Here is a 21,038-nt window from a genome sequence, read left to right as displayed (position 1 = left end):
CGCGTCACCTTTTAACTCTATTTCTCAAACAGTCGGCTTCTTGAAAAGATCATCTCTAAAAACATCAAGGTGCTTGTGAAGAAATAACAGTTTTTAGATGCCTATCCAAGAATGTTATTATTTTGTAATATTTTCATTTTTTATTTTTTTTTAAAAACCTCCGCTGTGATTTCCGAGCACTTCCAGTCCATATAGAGGTTAGCTATGGAATCTTTCCCTCCTTTGCCGTCTGTTTTTGGTTTCTGCTACCCATTAATGGCCCTCAACACCCCCCCACCCCCCCCCCCACACACACACGCGTGCGCACACATACAGAGTCCAGTTCGCCCTTATTTTCTTGCTCCTTTTTTTTTTTTTTTTAATGGAATGTTCCTTATCCCAGTAAACATTCAACGTGGAGAGAAAAAAAAACAAGCCAAGAAAAACTCCCACACCGAGTCCTCGAACAACATCCTTTTACTTATCAACTAAAACCGCGATTCACTTCCGGCGGGCGCAGAGCGTCTCGTCACCTGGTACGTCACGTCACCTTCCACCTCTCTCTCTCTCTCTCTCTCTCCCTCTCTCTTTCTCCTCCTCCTCTCCACCCCCTGTAGCTTTATTGGTTATCCATTAAATCGATGTCTAAAGCCTAGGAGTGATCTAATTTGGATGTGTTAAACAGGTACTTAGTTACAGTGCAGTAATTAAAATGCCATTTGGAAAGGAACCCTCGTGCTCCCCCTCGGCGGCCCTGGAGGACCTGAGTGGACTTAATTGAGGAAATCCCTGGCTTAATTGATCCGTAACCTGCCGCTCATGCCAAGTGGACAGAGACTTTCAGGAGAATCCCAGGCCTTGGACGTCAACTTAAAAAAGTTTTTTTTTTGTTGTTGTTTGAATCAGACTCCTTATTATTATTATTATTATTATTTTTTTAAAGTGTCACGATAAACCTGCAGGAGCTCCCTCAGGATATGTTTATTTTTATTAGAGTACACCTTGATTTTTTTACTTGCTACAATCAATCATGAATGATTGACATGCAGAACTCTCTGATATGAATTAACCGACAGCTTCTAGAAGCCCCGCCCTTTCTTTCATCGGTAAATAAAAACAGCTGCGAGTTCAAGTGCCTCGGGTTATAACCTGAAGCCGCGCTTAGACTGTTTTACTTGTTCCCTTAAAAATTACAGACGGGACTCAGGAGTCACCTCTTGATACAATATTAACCAAAGTGCTGATTCGATTTGTTTTATTATTTTGTAAATATCACAACTTCATAAATTCTTATAAAATGTAAGACTTATAAATATCTTGATTTGATGTCGCTTTTTTTTTGTCACAATTTTCAGGCTTTAAACTTATAACAAAAAAGTTGTCATAACTTTTTTTTTTTATACCTTAGCTTTATTTAACAACTTTACAACCAAATTGAATGTGATCAAATACGGTATGCGCCAAAATTATACAGTACTTAAACTTGTGAATCTGTAAAAAAGTTCGTAGTGAAAAAGAAGTCGTGTTGTAAATTTGTAGTTGGAAATGAGTTTCTCGATGAAGGACAAAATATTCATAGTTTAAGGATTATTTCCGCTCATGTGGAAGTGGAGGACAGTTTAAAAGAGGTGGCAGAAGACGTTCCTCCCCGTATCCGTCCCGTCTCCTCGGTCTCGCACCGCCTGACGGTTACTTGTGGGGAAACGTTAAAGTGTTTAACTGTGAAGATCCGCCAAAAACTGTGTGCGAATCGTCTGCTTTTGCAAGAGTCTACAGCGACCTTTGGTCCTGAGGCGCCACACACACACACACACACACACACACACACGCACACATTTCACACACTGTGGTAAATCAACACGCTAACAGTGTGTATGTTAGTTTCCTTCAGGAGAAATAAACTCACAGATGACAACGAGGTGAAATCGTTCATCTGTTCCATTCAGTACTGTATATTTTGGCTCATACACTGTAAATGCAGGCCGTTTCCTATAACGTCAGTTTTCTCACTTGGAAAACTAAAAGCGCAGCATTTAAAGAATACAAACTAACTTCAAAGACAAGAGTTTAACATTTAAACATTTTGATTTTGATTTAAATGAAACAAAAAGCTACATCGTTACTGAGCAGCACGTGTTTCTGATTATTATTATTTTTGAACAAACCTGGCAAGTAATTCACTCCTCACACACGGTAAAATTCGAATGTTTGAGTCGTTCAGAGCGCCACCTGTAGGATCCTAAAGAGAAAGGTGATGTTTTACCGCCTGAAATGTCCTCCCCCCCCCCATTATACAGTTGTAATTGTCTGTTGTTAACGATGATGCGATGATGTCGTTGCAGTGTGTTCTGGGATCTGTACTGCGCCGCCCCGGACAGACGCGAGACCTGCGAGCATTCCAGCGAGGCCAAGGCCTTCCATGACTACGTAAGTGTGACGTTTTGTTATCGCTTAGTGGGCGGAGCCAGACCCAAATCCGGCCCCCACCATGCCGTGGTGATGTAATGTGGATTATAGTGTTGGAGTTGTAGCAGGGTGAAGGGTGGTCACGTGATGTCCGTCCTCGTATGGTCCATCTCTCTCTCTCACACACACACACACACACACACACGCGCGCGCGCGCTATCGCCACCTCCTGGTTTGGCATTATTTCTTTTATTTATAATTTTTTTTACATTTATTTATTTTAAAGACGTCTTTGTGCCGTGTCTGTGTGTCGAAGCTGAGTGAAGGTGCAGTGCTTAACAGGGATGTTGGTTGGTTGGTTCACTGGTCACATCTCACACACACACACACACACACACACACACACACACACGCACTTCTCTCCATGTGAGCCGCGTCTTGGATTCTCGGACATAAACTTGCGACTTTCGAGCAGAAGGCGGAGCTTGAACCTAAGCGGAAACACCCACAAATTTGAATGACATCATCTCAGCATGACCGAGTTCGTTCAGGATTTATATTTTCCTTTTATTTTGATGGATTTGTGTGTTTTATTTAAATTTTTTGGCGTTTTAAGGCTAAGCGCGCGCTACATGACGGACGCTCAGACGAGCCGAGCTCGGAGAAATTATTCTTCTGTGATTGCGATTGTGATTCTTAAAGCGTTTTCCCCCCCCCCCCATCGTCCTCTAATCATCGGGGCCAGACAATAGTAATGAGTCGAGCGTTTTATTTGGTGACTGCTGGTCAAATATGATTAATAAAGCCGTGCGCTTTCATCACCAAAGATTCAGATTTTTTTTCCTTTCCCCAAAGCATCGACTTAAACACTCTAATCATATCGGAGTGTGTGTGTGTGTGTGTTTCTCCCCCTAGCGAAAGTCTCTGAGGATTTTTTTCCCCCCTTTATCTCTTAAAAGCGTCTGTTTTCCCACGTGTATTTCGAGAGCCACGGCGCTCGGCGCGCACGTCTCAGCAAGGTCCACTAGCGCGTCCTTGAGTCGGGTGATTTATGATGTGTTTAGCCCTTTTATTTTGCAGGCCACTAGCGCTGCACAGGTGTGTGTGTTTGTGGTGGGGGGTTCATCCTGGCCGTGGCCGTCTCCCACTCTTTCCTCCCAGCCTTCTGGGGAGATAATGGACTACAGCGCTCTAATCTCCTAATCCCGGGAGCGGTTGAGGGGCTAAGCCGAGGGGATTTGGTGGGATTGGAGGCCTGGCCGAACGCCAGAGGTTGCCTGGTTTCTCCGCGTCCCCGCCATAATGAGCATTGATCGGACACCGCGCCGTCCAGCGCCATTTATCACAGCTGTCCCGGAGTGGCCGCTCGATCTATAAGGGGTCGCCTCTCTTTCTCATCTCGCCGTTACGACCACGGCTCGCGCGCCTTGGTTCTTTCTCTCTCTCTCTCTCTCGCTCTCATCGTTTCCCAAGACGCCCGCGCTCGTTGTAAATCCTTACAGGGGCCTCTTAGAAGAACAAAAGATTCAGTAGCGAGTGTTTTGGTCGGGCGTTTTGTTCAGATTAAAGCTGCTCTCCTTTCAAAGGGGGAGGGGCGGAGTTTGGCTGGTTATGGCCTGGCGCGGATCCACCGATCGCCTGCACACGTGCGCCTCTCGTACCTTCTTCCCTTCGGATTACAGATCTGACAGGTTAACAGCCCATGTCCCATGTCTCCATCTGGCCCTGTTGTCCATCCTTCTCCTCACTACATTCTCTTCTCTCTCTTTTTTTGTTTCTTGTGTTTGATAGAAAAAAAAAAAAACGTTTTCCGTTTGTTAATCAAAGCGTAACCGCAAAGCTGAGACTACACCCGCGTTAATATCGTGGACTCGATTTGTACGGTGTGAAAATTTTTTTTGCAAGGAAGATGAGTTCTGCGGAACGTACACGAAAAGAAGGGATTCTAGATACGATGGCGTGCTGATACAGGAAATTAATCAACGGCATCACTGTTCAAAGATTCAAGTTTTTATTTGTTAACCCGTCGCCCACTGTACGTTTTATCCACGTAAACTTATAATCAGTATTGCGGAATTTTTTTTTTTTATATATATATTTTTAAGATGGACAGAACGGGGACGACTTGATCTTTCTCTTAAAGCTTGTCATGTTATCAAAAGAAAAGTACGAACCTTTTTTTTTTTTTTTTATAGCAAGCTTTCTGACCAATCAGAAACAAGAACAAGAACTGCCCTGGCTCGCACCTTTTTCGAGTCCTCCCCAGGTTCGTTTTTTTCCTCCGCAGCCCGTCGCTTGTCTTTACACCAGCGTAAATATTTTGGTTATGACGCGAGGTAGAAAGTGCGCGCCGCAATGTTTATTCAGTCACCCGAGTAATCGGGCAGAGTTGACGTCAATAACACCGTCACCCCGAACCGATGGCGGTGAAAAAAGGCGCAAGGCGGACCGTGTACAGACCAGGAGCTTGGCGGATTCCCCCCATCCCCCCTCCCTTTCTCCTTCTCTTGCTTTCTCACGTGTACAACAGCTCTCTCTCTCTCTCTCTCTCACTCGGAGGAAGATTGATTGGGTAATCTCGCTCTTTCTCCATGATGCATGCTCACTCGCTCGCGTGCTCCGGGGAAACGGAGAAGTGCGGCCAGCATGATAATATCCTGGGAGGAGGAGACAGAAGACTGAGACGCTGCCGATCATCAATCAACTTCTACTAATTCTACCACTTCCTAGTATTAGCGACAATCTGGGTGTGTTTAAAAACCTGTAAAATGTGTTAATCAGTTAAAAAAAAATATGCATAGTAAATGGAATCAAAAAATAAATGAATAAATAAAAAAGAGAGAGAGACCTCGTCGGCAGTCTCAGGGTTAAAACGCTGTTCGCTTCCCCATCGCGCTCTGAGCGCGCTCGGCACAGGCGTACGGTTAATAATTGATCCGGCGGATGAGCAACAACAGAAAGCAACAATGTTTACATCCTTCTCGTAGTTTCTGTATCCTTCACAGAACTCCGTATTCCGTTAGAATATTATTGTTTTTTTTAAATATAAACAGATAAGAGCGGTAACTTGTAAGCTGCGGATCGGTTTTGTTTGTTTGACATGCGCGATTAGCTCATCTCGCTAATCTCGCCTTTAGAAAGTCTCTCGAAACCAGCTAGAGTGTTGAGAATTTAGTCCAGGTAAAGAAGAAACGAACGACGTTTCTTACGGAAAAACTTTCTAGGAGAGCTTCGCAGGATTTCGTTGCGATGAGAAATCGTATCGTAAGCAATGTGATTTTCTATCAAAAGGGGCGGGGTTGTTTGTTGATTTTAAACAACAAGCAGAAATAATATATATAATAATAATAATAAGAGAAGGAAACGTGTTTTAACTATTCAGTCACGCACCACGACTTACAGTGACGCCACAACCTGTCGGATCACGTAACTATCTCTGATTGAGGGGAGGTATCGCTTAGGGGGATGGTATGATATCATCACGATACGCAGGAGCCCATTTGGGTTCATATCATGATTAACATTTTAAAACTCTCCCGACGCGACGTTAAATAAAAATTTTAAAAAGTAAATAAATAAATTTCTAATAAAAAAAAAGTCCAAACAAACTTCGCTTCTACCACAAAGAACGCTGTGCTGCCGGCCAGTGAATGAATAAGCTTAGAGCATGAGCACCCCCTGGAGGATTATAAAGGCACTGCAGCGTTTTTTTATCGATGTGTAAATGTATTGTACCAAGATGTACTTTATGCTTTTAACACGACGATAGATGACAACTTGAGTTTTGAATCATAGTGGATCAGGAGGTTGGTATCATTCCGTGTTGACGTCACTGAGCCTCGCCCCCCAATTTCCCCCCGTACACGACGGGAAGGGAAGGAAAAACCAGACAACCGGGGCACACAGGATTTCTTTGCGTCTGTACTTCTCTCTCTCTCGCTTTCTCTCTCTCTCTCCGTGGTTGTTGTGTGTTGGCAGGCAGCGCTGGCACTGGACCCCCTTGGCTCTGCTCGTGTCTGGTGCTGTTCTAGCATCTTGGCCAATACCAACTAGAGGAGGAGGAGGGGGGGAGGGGGTGAATGGTTGACGCGGAGGAAGAGAAGAAGAGGGTGCGAGTACATCAGTCTCAAGTACCAGCTGCCCATCCAAACCTCACCCCCCCCCCCCCCCCCCCACCACCACCACCACCCCCCGGAAAGAAGAGCCTCCCCTTTGATAGATTGTGTGTTTTTTTCGTGCGCTCTTGTTTGCTCGCTTGCATGTCTGCACACAAACACTCGCTCGCGCGCGCACTCTCGCATATGCGTGTGTTTGGCCACACAGCCCATGCCAGGCTGCTCGGCGGAGACGAGAGGCAAACACTCTACATCTGCTCGCACCCCAAACGACGCGGTCAGTCACGCACACACACACACACAGACGCACATTCGTAATGTTCCGGTCCCGAGTACCGACCCTTGAGACACACCGATATCAATATCGTCTTTTTTTTTCTTTTTTCTTTTTTGCCAGAAAGTAGGCACTCTCTTTAAAGAATTGTAAATACAAACCTAAGCGTATTTTCGACAAGGAAGTGCATCACACTTTGTTTATTTTATTTTATTCTTTTTGCTAATTGGATTAACGTAGCGAGATACTTTCCTGCTCAACACGTTTGTACAGAGTGTTTTATAAAGACGTTTAAGGAGATGGAAATGTTGTAAAGCTTCCAGTGTGAAAGTCCAAAGAAAATTGGAGCGCGCACACACACACACACACACACACACACACACACACGCTCTCACTTATGCTTCTTGATTGCTATTTTTAAACCTGCGACTCCTCACAGCTTCCCTACTGACCACGCCGCCACCTGGTGTGTGTGTGTGTGGTGTGTGTACGAGCAACAGAAAAAGAACACCTGGGCCTCTTTCCGTTAAAGCCACAAACTGCAAATCTTAGTAAAGGGGAAAATCCAAAGTATTTAAAAATAATAAAATAAAGGTTTAAGTCTAAGTGCTAAATTTATTTCTTTTCTTTTTTTTGGGGGAAAAAAAAATTTCTAATCAATGATGTGTTCGAGGATGCTAAAACACGTGAAGACGTGTGTTTTGTCAGAATTCCTGGTATGGAGTGTACGAAAGGACCCCAGACGCAGCATCGTCACGGCGTTCTCACACTAGCCATGCTAGATTTGTAGCGTGTCTAGGATCGATCGCGCCCCCTGCTGGCCAGAGTTTATTTAAAATTTTTTTTGGGGTTCTCCGTTCTCTGGTGCGCTTGAGTATTATTACACTCTCCAATACAGCAGGGGGCAGTATGCATTCCCTTGGGTTATAAGCCGCCGTTAAACGTGAGAGAAGAAGAGAACAAGAAGGTTAACCATTGATATTTACACACACAAAATTTACACAATTTACCGAGCCTGTTTTGTTTTGTACGTTATGTCATCTGTAAACAAATTTTCATGCTGGTTGATGCTAAAATTTTTTTTTACGCGTGACATGATTTTTCCACGGTTCCGTCTGATGCAGTTCCTTGACCTTCTCACCCTGTCGGTGTGAAGGTCCACATCTGGGTTATTATTATTATACACGGAGCTTCTTAGTGCAGCTCAGTAAGTCCTAATCAATACAGATAGTCTGCTAGCACAGGGCCGGTCGCCGCGCGGCTCCACGCCGCGCCGCATGAGTCACTATCTGTATAGATAGAAAGAGCGGTTCTGCTCAGACTGCCAGCAGACATGGTGTCATGTTTTGCAGAAGCCCAGCTCTCCTCCGATAAATCACAAAGCTGGAAGTCTCAGTTCGCTCCTCGTGTGCCAGACGAGGATTCTGATCAATTCATGATTCATAAGAAAATGAGTCGTTTTCACGTCGACGCTCCAGCACGGACGAGACTCCGGGGGACGGAGACGGAAACTTTTTACGTTTTAGATCAGTTAATAGAGTAATTATTATTATTATTTACGTTCATTACTCGAGGAATACAACAACACGCTCGAATACACGAGTCTGAACTTTTTATTATAATCATAATCAAAAGTAAAAAAAAAAAAAACTATTTATAGACCATCAGACAATAAATGATGTAACAGTTCCGTCCACTTCTTCTTCTTCGTTTTTTTTTTCTCGTCCATGCCGATTTAAAGATCGAAACGTTGCTTTCACAAACCTCAAGATTTCTGTTTAACGTGTCACACAGGCATGATTGAGTATATCGCGAACTTTGCTATGTCTTTCGTCCTCAGCGTCCTCGTGTGTTTCTTGAAATGTTTTTCTCTCGCTCTGCGGGTACGCGCACACACCCCAGGACATGTCTGAGTGACTGCATTAAAGTCTTCGGGCTGTGTCGAAGAACGATAAAGAAAAGCCTCTGTGTGTGTGTGTGTGTGTGTGTGTGTTTGAGAATGGTGTTTTTTCATCAGACATGTTCTGCTCGGGTTTTGGACGTTTGCTGCAGCGCTCGGCCGTATTGTTAACGCGGACACCTCGGCATATTGTGCAACCCCCATGTTTCTTCCGTCCTGGACGTTATGTAGAGGCGCCTGGCAGTGTTTTTTTTTCCTTTGTTTGTTTTCTTTACTCCCCTGTGAGTAAACGAATAAGGAGAGCTGTCTCTTACCAGAGGCTCCACCCTGCGACGCAGTAAATATGTGCTTACGCCAGGATAATCGCTGCGGTTCTGCCGCTACGATTGTTGTACGTTTAGCGCTCACTAACCTCTAGGGATGACGGCCAGTTTTCAGCTCTCAGCTCCAGGAAAGCGAAAGAGCAAATAACGCGAGGCTTCTCTTAATGTTCCTCGACCGTTCCCAGAATGCATTGCGGTGGTACGTTGCCAGAGAGACAGAAAGACGCAGGGACATGCCGTTATTTGGGAAGTTTCAGTGTGAAAGCTGGTAAAAGATTAAAGCCTCATGACGACGTAGGAACTCGTACAAGAACGTAAGTTAAAGTCTCATAACGAGAGAGAAATAAAGCGCCATCCCGCTTCCTTTCCTCCAGGCCCCGCCCACCTCACGCTAGTGTTAAACACCCATCCTTGAGAATGTCTCGTTAGCGTTTTTCCAAGTATTATCGTTTTTTTTTTAAAGGGACTTTCCCGGTTCTGCTTCGCCAGACGTCTTTCTACGTTCTTTGTAGTGTTTGAAGTTTAAAAAAAAAAAAAAAACTCCCGGAGGTGATCGATAATCTTTTAAGTAGCATCGATCAAAGTCATTTGCTTTCCTAAGATGACTATCGAGCCTGTAGCACTGATCAGCGGCGCTGAATACGAGCCACACGGCCACGCTATTGACCGCACACGCAAAACATTTGTCTTCATTGCGCGTCCTTAATTATTCATGGACACGTGACCGCCGTCGGTGAGGGGTACGTACGAAGGCATGCGCGAGTTTGTGTATACACACGTGCCACCATCACTATCAGGTTTTTAGCACTTCATGTGGATGGAGATGTTGGATGGAAAAATGTCTTGTGCGTTAAACTTCAAAGCAGTGCAGAATTATTAGCATGTAGGTGTGGAGAGGGGGCGGGGCCAGGAAACACAAAGATATAACGTTTTATCATTAAATAATATATTGAATTATATTTAATTAGATTTTTTGTGTATAGTTTTTTTTTTTTTTTGCTTCACTTCCTATCCTGTGTGTTGCTTTTTGTTATTTCTTTTTTTTTTTTTTTTTTAGAATTAGCAAAAACAAGCAGAAAATTTTATCACGGTTTTGTTCACGTGCTTATGATCCAGAGTCGATTCGTTCACGTGCACTTAAGGTCAGGTGCATCGCATTATTAATCGGCTTCAGGAATAAAAGTAATACGAGACTCTGTGTGTGTTTTCACCTGGACGGTGAGTCTGTTTACGTGCACAGTTGCTGGTAACAAGGCGTGTATCGAGTCACGTCATGTTTATTGATATCACAGATTTAATGTATTTTATGTGTTTTCTTAAAACGAAGTCTGATATTAAAATATTTCTTGAACGTTACTTCTTATTCAAATCCAAGATGGAGCGTATATTCATGTTTAAACTACAGACGAATAAAAAAAAAAAACCTAATGGATAATTTTATAACAGTCATGTGATTTTAAAACCTTTTTTAATATTTTGTTGGCCGGTTCAGTTAGTAGAATTTATAGGACCTTTTTTTTTCCCTTACAGTATTAATTCACGTGTTTTAAATTATTTTGTTAAACGTGCACACGTTAAATTCTTCAAAATTGACGAATTTCTTTAAACCCATACCCCAACTTGAGCGGGAAATACAAACCCTTTCCACCTTCCCGTAGACCAAATACTCGTATTTTACAGGATTACTGCTGCTGCTTCTTCTTTTGAGTTTACAGGAGGTTGATGCTGCCATTTTTGATAATTTTAACAGGAACTAATCTGATGATGACTTTGTCCCAGACGTGATATTTAAGCATTTAGTAATTATTAAAAAAAATATATTGTTTTTCAGTGTTTCTTGACAATTTAAAACTTTTTGAGAGCAATTATGATGACAAACTGTAGCTCAACATGTTTATCTACGATTCACGGCTCCTTCATGTAGCGGCTGGACAGTAAAATCTTGTTGTGTTTTGATCTGTCTCAAGGCTAGTCTATTTAAACTTGAACAAAATAAGTTAATTTAGTGTTCTTTACAAACAATTTCCTTTTTTTTCTTCCTATTTTATTTCTCGTTGTGTGACACACGTCAGAAAAATTGCGGTTCGGTTCTCGTTCGGACTCGTGTAGTGAAGAGCTACCAGCGTTTTATTTTTAAGTACACCGCGCGGTTAAACGGTTAACACGCCATTTGAAGGAATTTTTAACGGTTCCGTTGTGGCAGAGACGTGTGTCGTGCTGGTGGTTTACAGAACGGTGCGTCTTGATCCGAGATCCGGGATATTGACTGGAGTGGGAATCTTCCAGCCAGGTGTATCTGATTAGACTCGGGAAGGAATCAGTCACTGTTTTTGGGCCGGCATATGGAAAAGTCTGTCTCTTTCTGTCTCTCTGCCTGCCTGTCTTTCTGCTTGTCCGTCTTTCCGTCTCTCTGCCTGTCCGTCTTTCTGTCTCTCTGCCTGTCCGTCTTTCGGCCTGTCTGTCTTTCTCTTTTCCTGGCGTTCCCTATGCCTCTCTCTCTCTGTATCCCTTTGCCTGTCTTTCTTTTTGCTCGTCTGTCTCACTGTCTGTCTACCTGTCTCTCTGCCTTCATGTCAGTCTCTCTCCCTGCCTGTCTCTCTGTCTGTCTGTCTGCCTCTCTCTCTCTATCTCTTTGCCTGTCTCTTTCTCTCTCAATCTCTCGGTCTACTTTTCTGTCTCTCTCTCTCTCTCTCTCTCTCTCTCTCTCTCTCTCTCTCTCTCTCTCTTTCTGCCTTCTCGTCTGTCTGTCTAAATGGAACTCTGGGCTCAGTCGGTGCCGATTAGCTTATTTAAGGCTGAATGGACGAGTTTGTCCGGGCCCCTCCCCTCCTCCTGCCACCTTTTCACAAACACGGGTTTTTAGATGTGTGTGTGTGTGTGTGTGTAAGAAAGAGTGAAAGAGTGTGTTCCACCTGCCCTCATGTTTCAATCCGGCTTTTTCTTTTTTTTTTCCCCCTTCTCTCGTCCCTGTTCCAATCTGGAGCTCACGCTTTGTCAACTCATCACCTGCATCAGTCGTGCGGGTCGGCGACCCCGACACAAGCGTAGCACTCACACTCGAATACTTGCCCAACACACACACACACACACACACACACACACACACACACGCACGCACACGCACGCACACACACAGGACAAGAGGGTGAAAACCAAGCGGATTACAAAGCCAGTTTAATCTGGCCCAGACGCAGAGGGAATTCTCTCTCTCTCTCTCTCTCTCACTCTATCTCCCTCTCTCTCACTCCCTCTCTCTCACTTCCTCCCTCTCTCTCACTCCCACTCCCTCCCTCTCCCTCTTTTACTCCCTCTCTCTCTCTCTCCTGCGATGGTGTTGTGGAAGGTGACTGCAGACCAGAGGTCGCGATTAGACCACGTTTACACGTACACACTCGCACCGTCCGCTCCCACTTGTCTAACAGATCCACCCCGAAAAATAACACGACCCCGTCACCCCAAAAAACCCCCACCACCTTTTACCCACAACACCCCCCCACCGCCCGCCTCAGAATCGCAGTTTAAGTAACGCGCGTCTATATGATGGTCTGCGGCGAGCAGACAAAAGACATCTGTTATCATTCCCGGGGCCAAACCTTCGCCCGCGCCAGAGTCGCACGTGACGTCTCATGTTTCGAGTTTTTTTTTTTTTTTTTTTTTGACACATCGTTCCCTAAAGCAAGACTAAAGGAAAGCCCTTTTGACTGGAGCTCAGATCTCGATACCGTTAAGACACGACTGGATATAGATAGGTGTACACACACGCGCACACACGCGTTCGGCGTGTTTGCTTTGCTAGAGTAGACGTTTGATGAGAAAGAGGGAGGAAGGGGTTGTACACTTAAAAATTTTTTTTTTATAATTCTTGCCGTGTGTGTGTGTGCGTGTGGGGTTGATGTTTTGCTGTCTCATATCCTAGCCATCATTTGCTGCAGCCTCTCTCTCTCTCTCTCTCTTGTCTTGATCCGGGATGCCTGGGGGACAGAGTGCAGACAGGACCCGTCTCCATGGCAACAGCTTCTGCAGGCTGCTGACACCCATCCCTTATTGGCAAGGGAGGGGGAAGGAGAGAGAGAGAGAGAGACCACGCTGTTTCTCCTCCCTGGGACTCGGTGGCCTGTGCGTTTGCGTGCAGAATTAGCATACAGCGCGAGAGAGGGGGGGCGGGGGTGGTGGATAGAGTTTTAGGTTTTGTAGTGTGTGTGTGTGTGAAGGAAAAGGAGTGAGAGAGAGAGAGGTGAGGGACTAGGACTTCCCCAGGGTCCTAAACAATCTCCTTGTTCTAGGTCAGCGACTCGCCTGAAGTACTGCACCGTCATTGTCTGTTGTTTTGTTTTCGGCGTCATGCGATCTATCAGCGCCTGTGTGTGTGTGTGTGTGTGTGAGGGATTGAGCAGGAATAAAACTCGTCATCCTGGTCATTCTTAACCTGACAGCTTAGCTATATTTGATTACTTGTTTGTCGAGGTGTGTCGTAACCACGTTACATAACAAGCAGAGTGAGTGCGCATGGCAGTGCTTTGGGATTGTGTGTGTGTGTGTAAACATCAGGAGCTCATGCAAACATGTCTACTACCCTAGACGGGCCCCACACCCCAAATCAAATCCAGAAGCTGGGCTGTAAAAGAGAGAGAGAGAGAAAAAAAAGTAGTGGGGGCAGGGGCAGAACGGTTTTTCGGGAGTTGGAAAGTCTTGTAGAGAGAGAGAGAGAAAAAAAAGCCAAGCAAGCAGGGGGCTGAACACACCCGGGTCAAACCCGCCATCTCGCTTCTATGAATCTTCTTTCTGGTAAAGTGAGAGAGAGAGAGACTCGGGAGGTGAAATTCCATGACATTGGGAGTATGTTTTTTTTTTTTTTTTTTTTTAAAAGGGAGGCCCAGGCACGGATATTTCAAGGTGCTTTGTTTGTTTATTCACGGATACGCCAGTGCTACTAGAGCACATACACACACACACACACACACACACGGCACCGTCGTCATGCGCCGCCGCCGTACCTCGTCTCCTCCAGAGCCGTCGGCGGTGAATTATAGCTCGACGCTAGTTATTCCCGTGTCTGCCAACTGAATATTGGATAATGTGATTCCTAATGAGACGCCCTACATGCTTCAGCATTTGTCAAATCACCAAAAAGTTCTGCCTCATCAGAACAGACCTTGTCGAGAAGCGCGGCTTCCAGCCGAACCATTTAGCTAATTGATTTCCATTCCGACTCGGAATTCGGATTATAGACGCGAGCGCTGGGAAACAAGAGGGAGCTACAGATACACCGCCCCCTGCTGGCTTCAGCTGTGCAGCTACCGGATAAGATGTGTGTGTGTGTGTGTGTGGGACTCGGGGGCTCTTTCACACTAATAAAAGCCGGATTGATGTGTATTTTATTTATTTAATTTTTCTCTCCGTACTTGGGTGCACTTGAATATTTTCATCCTCCGATACAGCAGGTGGCAGTGTGCGCCTGGTCTGTTTTGCATTTCCCACTAACACAAAAGTGTTCTATAACAAATAACCGGTACTCACGAGCTTAAACGCAATATTTTGATTTATTTGATGTTTTTAATGTTTACTCTCACATTTCAGAGATCAAACGTACAAACCTGGCCTTCTTTTTAATTTTTTTTCCCAGCACCACATGAACCAAATGTAGAAACATGACTCAGCGATAAATTAAAAATGGCGGCTCAAATAGGCAAAAAACTAGCACAGATTTGTAAGATCACTTGTTTTTATGGCTGTTTTTGATGTTTTCGTGACATGAAGTTCTGCCCCATATTCTGTCGCACAAAATTGTATTTTTATAATATACACATCTTCAAATCTAATGATAACTTTGGTTCTACATGATATATCAGATAAATCTGTCTACACGCACCGACACGACTTCCATATAAGCGTTTGTTTTTGTTTGTTTGTTTTGATCACTGGCCCATGCTGCTTAAGTTTTAAGGGTCAGTCTTTTTTCTTCTTTGCTTTATAGAAGATCCTGTTCACCAAGCAAAACTGCTGCATTAACTGCCCCTCAGTGCACCGCTCTCGTGGTAGCAGAATAAACAGAAAAGATAAGTGGGAGCCCAACAGGGGCGTGTTCGCTACTAGTTAAATAGGGTGGGCGGATAAACTTGGGTGGCCCGCCACAGTATACTCTACTGTAATACACAGCATTCAATATATAATTCACACTGATTTTGAATGGGGGGGTTTCCAATTTTCTCCCCTATATTAGTCGTAGCCAATTCCTCCCCGTCACTAGGGGGCTCCCACATTAAGGCTACTACTACCACTTATTCGGGAGGGCGAAGACTATGCTGTGTTTCCTCCGAGCTGCGTGACGTCAGTCGACCGCATCTTTTCGAACTGCTCGCTCACGCACCGTTAGGGGCGGAGTAACACACTCGGAGGAAAGCGCTAGCCGCTCCTTCCGCATGCGCGAGCTCACAGACGCCCCTGATTGGCTGTAGAGCCGTGCTTAATGTGGGCGCGCAAGTACCTCTCATCCCTCCCCTCTGAGAGAGCTCGGCCACTCAGCTCTCTCTGTACCTCCGGCTGTGAGAGGAAAACAGGAAAGATCCATTTTTAAGATGAAGCGTACAATACTGATTATCGAAGTTCATAGGAGTGTGTTAGGCAGTATATAAACTCTGGATCTGAAAGGATCTGAGTGAGTTTGATGGTGGTGATGGACGACTGGGTTAGAACTTTTCTAAAACAGCAGCTCTTGTCGGGTGTCCCAGGTGCTTACCAAAAGTGCTCACAAGAAGGAAAAACTGGTGAACCACAGTGATGGGGGAGGGGATAGTCCGTCCAGTCAGATTCCACTGAAGAAAATAAGTTGCTAAAAAGTTGTCAGAACCTCAACAGGTGGTTGTGTATGGGCTGGGGGGTGAGCACTTTCAAGAGCTTCTTTATTGGGAATGTTTGTTTGAAGAAGCCTGGTTTGGTAAAGCATGTATGGGTCGACAAGGCACATAGGGTGCGCTATGGGAAGAAGGGAATGTGATGATGCTCCGAGTCGTGTTCTCCTTGGAAATCTTGGGTCCTGCCGTTCATGTGGATGTTTTTTTGATATGTACCACCTACTTAAACATTGTTGAAGACCAAGTGGAAACAGCGTTCCCTGATAAGCGGTAGCGTCTTTAGCACGACAATGTTCCCTAAGTTCAGGGAAAGTTTAAGGAACAAAAACAAGAGTTGATGAAGCCTTATTAGCAGAATGCTAAAGAAATCTAGAGCAATAGAGTTATTTTAGGACTAAAAATATTCTTATCTCAGAGTAGGACATAAAAGTTATTTATGAAGCTTCCTACTCTTACTTTCAGTGAGGAATAGGACTTCCCCTGAAAAAGCGCGTGATGTCAATAGGCTAGTCGCACAGTAGACGATGAATTATTGTGGGTGTTGTAGTTTTAAAGGTTTTCGTAGTTTTTCAAACTGTGGAGGGGGGGAAAAAGGTTTAGTTTTTGCAGACAGCATACAAAATGTTTGTTGATGGAGGAGTTGTATGTGCTGCACTGTTGCCTTGCTCCTCCAGGGTCCGGGTTCGATTCCAGTCCTTGTTTTCTCCCCATGTCTGATGTGTTTTCCTCTGGGTAGTCCAGTTTCCTCCCACAGTCAAAAGACTTGCAGATTAGACAACGTCAATTGGCATTCCCAAATTGCCTGTGGTGTAAGTGTGTGCCCTGCTATGGATTAGCACCCTGTCCAGGGTGTAACCCGCCTCGTGCCCCAAGTCTCTTGGGATAGGTTCCAGGCCCCCCACCACCCTGAATACAGGATGAAGTGGTATACACGATGAGTAAGTGAGAGGTTATCTTTAAACTGTATCAAGAACGAGAACCTCTCTCCTTCACACCCTTTCTCTGTTTGATCGCCATTACCCATTGCTATTCCTATTCAGTTAGGACACCTCCAGAGCTCTCTTACATTTTGGTGGAGATAGGAGTGATCTATTTTAAGAATGTTGATAAATTGCTCTTACTCCTCTAAAAAGTACTCTAACAGTAGGACCAACATTGCATCACTCTGAGAATTTTTGTCCACTTAGGTCCACTCTGTTTTGTGTGATGAAGTAAAAGCACCTTCTGGAGGTGACAGACTGGAGTAAGAGTAAAGCACTGCTACATCATCCTCTTTGCGCATCGTAGTCTTAATCCGCCTGCCCTGCCATGGTAGCGTGGTTGGTAACAAAAATGTAAACAGTGTATAAATCAGCACATTTGACTCAAACTGGAAACTTAAAATTCCATTACGGGAATGAATTCCATTACCGCCGAAGATCATGTGTTAATTACGAAGATTAGTATGCAATTTGTTCAGGGCGGATTCTCTCCGTAAGCGCAGACGCGGGCTTGTAATTTCAGTCGCAATTATGCTGCGACATGTTTTCTAATTTGTCAGCGGCCGGTTCTGCTGGATTTTTGGTCCATGTAGGTATTTGTAACAAGTTTGGCTGGAAATTTGGTGAATAAAGTTGAGACGCAATGAAGTCATCTTCAGACCAGAGAGTATCTAGTCGTGAGTTTTCTCTTTTTCTCTCTCTCTCTCTCTCTCTCTCTCTCTCTCTCTCCTTCTTTGTTTGTGTCTTCAACCGAAATCAACAAAATTCTCTCCCAGAGGTTTTGAATATGAATGGTTATCCTTCGAGGCATTGTACAGCTCGTTAGTAAAAACAAAGAAGGCGACGCTTGGAAAGGATTGACGAATATGTTTTCCCCCGTATATAATTTGTTTAAGTTTGCACCCGTATAAGATTCAATTATTTGTCGCATGGACCTTACAGCACAATAAAATGATTTATTTTTTTCCTCTCGCATACGCCATACGACCTTCCAATCAGTAACCCAGTAACCTTACAACCTGAGCCACCACTTCATGGAGTCAGACTTAAAATGCTACTAGTCTGGCAGTCAGGTTTGCTTAGCTAAATCTTTTGGTCAAAGTAGGGGAACAGGGACCTACTCACAACAGACAATTGACGACACCCCCACCCCCCCTGTCCAGAACGTATGCCTTGTTACTGTGATTAAATCCGTATCGTTCTTCTATAGTGCAATAGATTTAGATCAGACGCTTTTTGTTTGACACGAGCCGGGCGAAGGTTCACTTCATGCTCTAGGCGAGAAGAACTCGTGTTGGAATCGTTTTTCCTGCTCTCCTGTTTTCAGGTGTCGTTCAGGGAACTTAACAAGGTACCCGACAGACCCTGAACGATTTCATTACTTGAGAGAAAGACGTTTCCTCGTCGGTTATTTATTTGCTGGTTGCACGTTTTAGACGTCCATGGATCTTTTGTGATCCGAGATGTTTTAAGTCCTAAATTTCGTTTATGTCCTGCTCTTTGGTCTGTAGTTTAAAAGCATGGCTGCAGGACTGCTTTGTATTTGATTGACCAATAATAAATCATTTACGTGCCAGCTCGAAGGCGTAATTTTTATTTAATAAAATTTTTTTTTTTTTAAAGGTACAAAGGTGTGCATGCTGCTTTTTTCTGTTTCTCTCGCTCTAAGCCTTCCAGGAGTGAGGCCCTGAACACGGACAGGAATCGGACACCGTGGCCACACACCAAATCTGTCTGTGTCCTCCTCGGCCTTGTCCCCATCTGTCTCCCCTTTCTCTTTAGCATACACCCCCCCTCCCCTCGCCTTTCCCCTCCTGGTGCCTAATTAATGGCATTAATTATCTCCAATTAGCAGCGTGGTCTTGGCAGCCGTTCACGTCCCGCGTTCCTTTTGTTTCACGGAGCTCCGTGACACGCTACGCTCCCTGTGGGGCTGTCGCTGGCCTAATGAAAGGCAACCAGCCGCCCTTTTCCCTCTCTCTCTCTCGCTCTCTCAGTCTCTCCTGCTCTGTCTTAGTACGAGCGGGTAAAGAAATATGTCCTCGCGCGTGTGCGCGTAAGCCGCTGCTACATCTCGGGCCCGCTTCAGGTGACAGCAAGCGGACACCGGCTGCTCGGCGAGCGCACCCTGCCAGGCTTGTGTGTACAGACATCAGAACATTGGCCTGTTTGGGTTGGAACAACTTCAGGGCACTGACTAAGCAGATCTAACTAACTCTCTGGGTAATGCACACTCCTCGCTTTCACCCTAGGCCACTTATCAGATTAACACACACACACACACACACACACACACACACACACACACACTGTGTCTTACCAGAGCAACGCGACCGTACCGAGCCGGCCCTGGAGCCGCTCCACGGACAAACCCGAAGCCGTTGCTTAAGAAAAGGTGTCGTATGACGAAAATTCAGAGGCAGCTGATGAATGCTAATACTGACCTTTGATGGCCTGAGATAAGGAGACGGAAACGAAAGAGGCTCGTTTGCGTTCTGAAGGTGGAAAACGATTCCTGAACGCTTAGGAACTCCATACGGCGAGAAAGATGGAACCTTCACGCAGGGATTCTTTGGGACGCATCTAAACCAAGCACATAAGATTTGCACTAAATCTTCTCCTGAAAATGTCGTTCCTGTTTAGGCAGTACTTGCCTGGAAGTAAAGAAGGTGTAGATATGGTCAAAGACCTAAGCAACAATAACTTGCTTTGAGGCTTTTGATGCATTGTCTTCCTAAACACTTTGTTGCATTTGGTGCTTTTTGACAAGTCCGGAGCTTGTTATTGTTTGGACGACGTCTTGCAGACCAAGCTGAAGTTTAGGAATAGTCTGATTTGATTGTTTTTTGTTTTGTTTTGTTCTACCCCCTTCAGTCCAAACGTCTCTGGTCAGCAACGCATGTGGTCATACGAACGCCGAGGCTCGACCAGGCCAGACGGTCCTCTCGTACTGACTGCATGGAAAGGCAGCCTGATTATGCATGCAGGTCTTTGCAGCTAATCTTTATAGACTCCAGATCGTGAGTGGAAGAGAAACAGGGAATTGGGATGAGGTAGAAATTTTGAAGAAAAAAAAAAAAAAAAAAATCAATCACTCAGTCGAGGCTGGCAGAATTTCCAATTTAGACGCTGGAGAGAGGTTTTAAAGAAGCCCACACGTGACAGCTTTCAGTAAACCGCAACCCGGTGCATCGATAGAAGACTGCAGTGCACATGACTCGACTTGGAGCCTCTTGATTTGTCTTTATTTTTGAGTATTTGGTGGGGGGTTTAATTATTTGCCGCTTGCTCACATTTATGGGTGAAATCCCAAAAAGCCCAAAGCACAATAATATCCAGAAATGTAGATTCAAACATCTCAACCGTTCTCTATATCACTAATGATGTGTACGGTCATAAGGGGAGGGGCTTGGAACCACCACTCCCAAGAAACGTGGGTCACAACTTGGGATCGCTAGTGAACCAAGATTTTAGGAGGAACCCGGAGTTCCCAGAGAAACCCGCCAACCACTGATTTCAAAACTAGAACCCCTACCATCACGCCTTAGGCATCAAGCACTTCCACGTACGTTATTAATCAAACAATAAAATGCAAGATAAAGCAGCGTCAAAGAATTGATAAAGGCGGAGTCCAAGAAATTTATTTTTTTCTGTCCTTGCCCCTTCTTGCCACTACGTGTGCTATTGATATGAATGATACATGATGAAAAGTCTGCGTGAAAACCTCTAAGCAAATACAGAAACCTTTTTTTTTTTGTTTGTTTGTTTCTTTGAGACATGTCCTTTGCAAGTGTATTTGCATGTTCAAGTGCATGCATTTTAAAGGAATGTGTCTACGTTTAAAAGCTTTTATAGCTTTGCGGGGGTAAAGCGTTGCAATGGGTGACGTTGCAATGACGATCTTGTACAGAAACGCTACGCTCCCGGAGGAAACCGGTTGACGTGGATGATCGGAGGGGAAATTTAACCAACTATAGCTGCCATGTGACTCGAGTGGTCCTGTAGAAGCGAGATACCGCCTTCACACATGTTAAATTTTTTTCCCCCCTTTCTCGTACTCACCGCTGCCCCGTGTGGCTTCACCGGAGGGTGCGGCGCAGGCAAACACCTTTTCTTTCAAATTTAATTCTAAGCAACGAAGTGGAACAAGTCGGGTTCCACTTAGACGTCTCTCTTTTTCTTTGTTTTTGTTTTTTCTTTTTAATTGATT

General features: G+C 44.7%; 1 protein-coding gene across 2 annotated transcripts in view; it reads left to right on the top strand.

The window, feature by feature from the left end:
• The window catches only part of zgc:110158 (uncharacterized protein LOC553590 homolog), a 56,468-nt gene that overhangs the window by 14,807 nt on the left and 20,623 nt on the right, over window positions 1-21,038 (top strand). For both annotated transcript variants that reach the window (XM_053493739.1, XM_053493732.1), the window contains exon 4: window positions 2,322-2,406. In XM_053493739.1, the coding sequence (XP_053349714.1) occupies window positions 2,322-2,406 (85 nt within the window). The remainder of the gene's footprint in view (window positions 1-2,321; window positions 2,407-21,038) is intronic.

This window comes from Clarias gariepinus, chromosome 1, assembly GCF_024256425.1.
Source record: "Clarias gariepinus isolate MV-2021 ecotype Netherlands chromosome 1, CGAR_prim_01v2, whole genome shotgun sequence".
Classification (NCBI taxonomy): Eukaryota; Metazoa; Chordata; class Actinopteri; order Siluriformes; family Clariidae; genus Clarias; species Clarias gariepinus.
The sequence above is the reverse complement of the archived record's forward strand: the minus strand, read 5'-3'. Positions and strand labels throughout refer to the sequence as shown.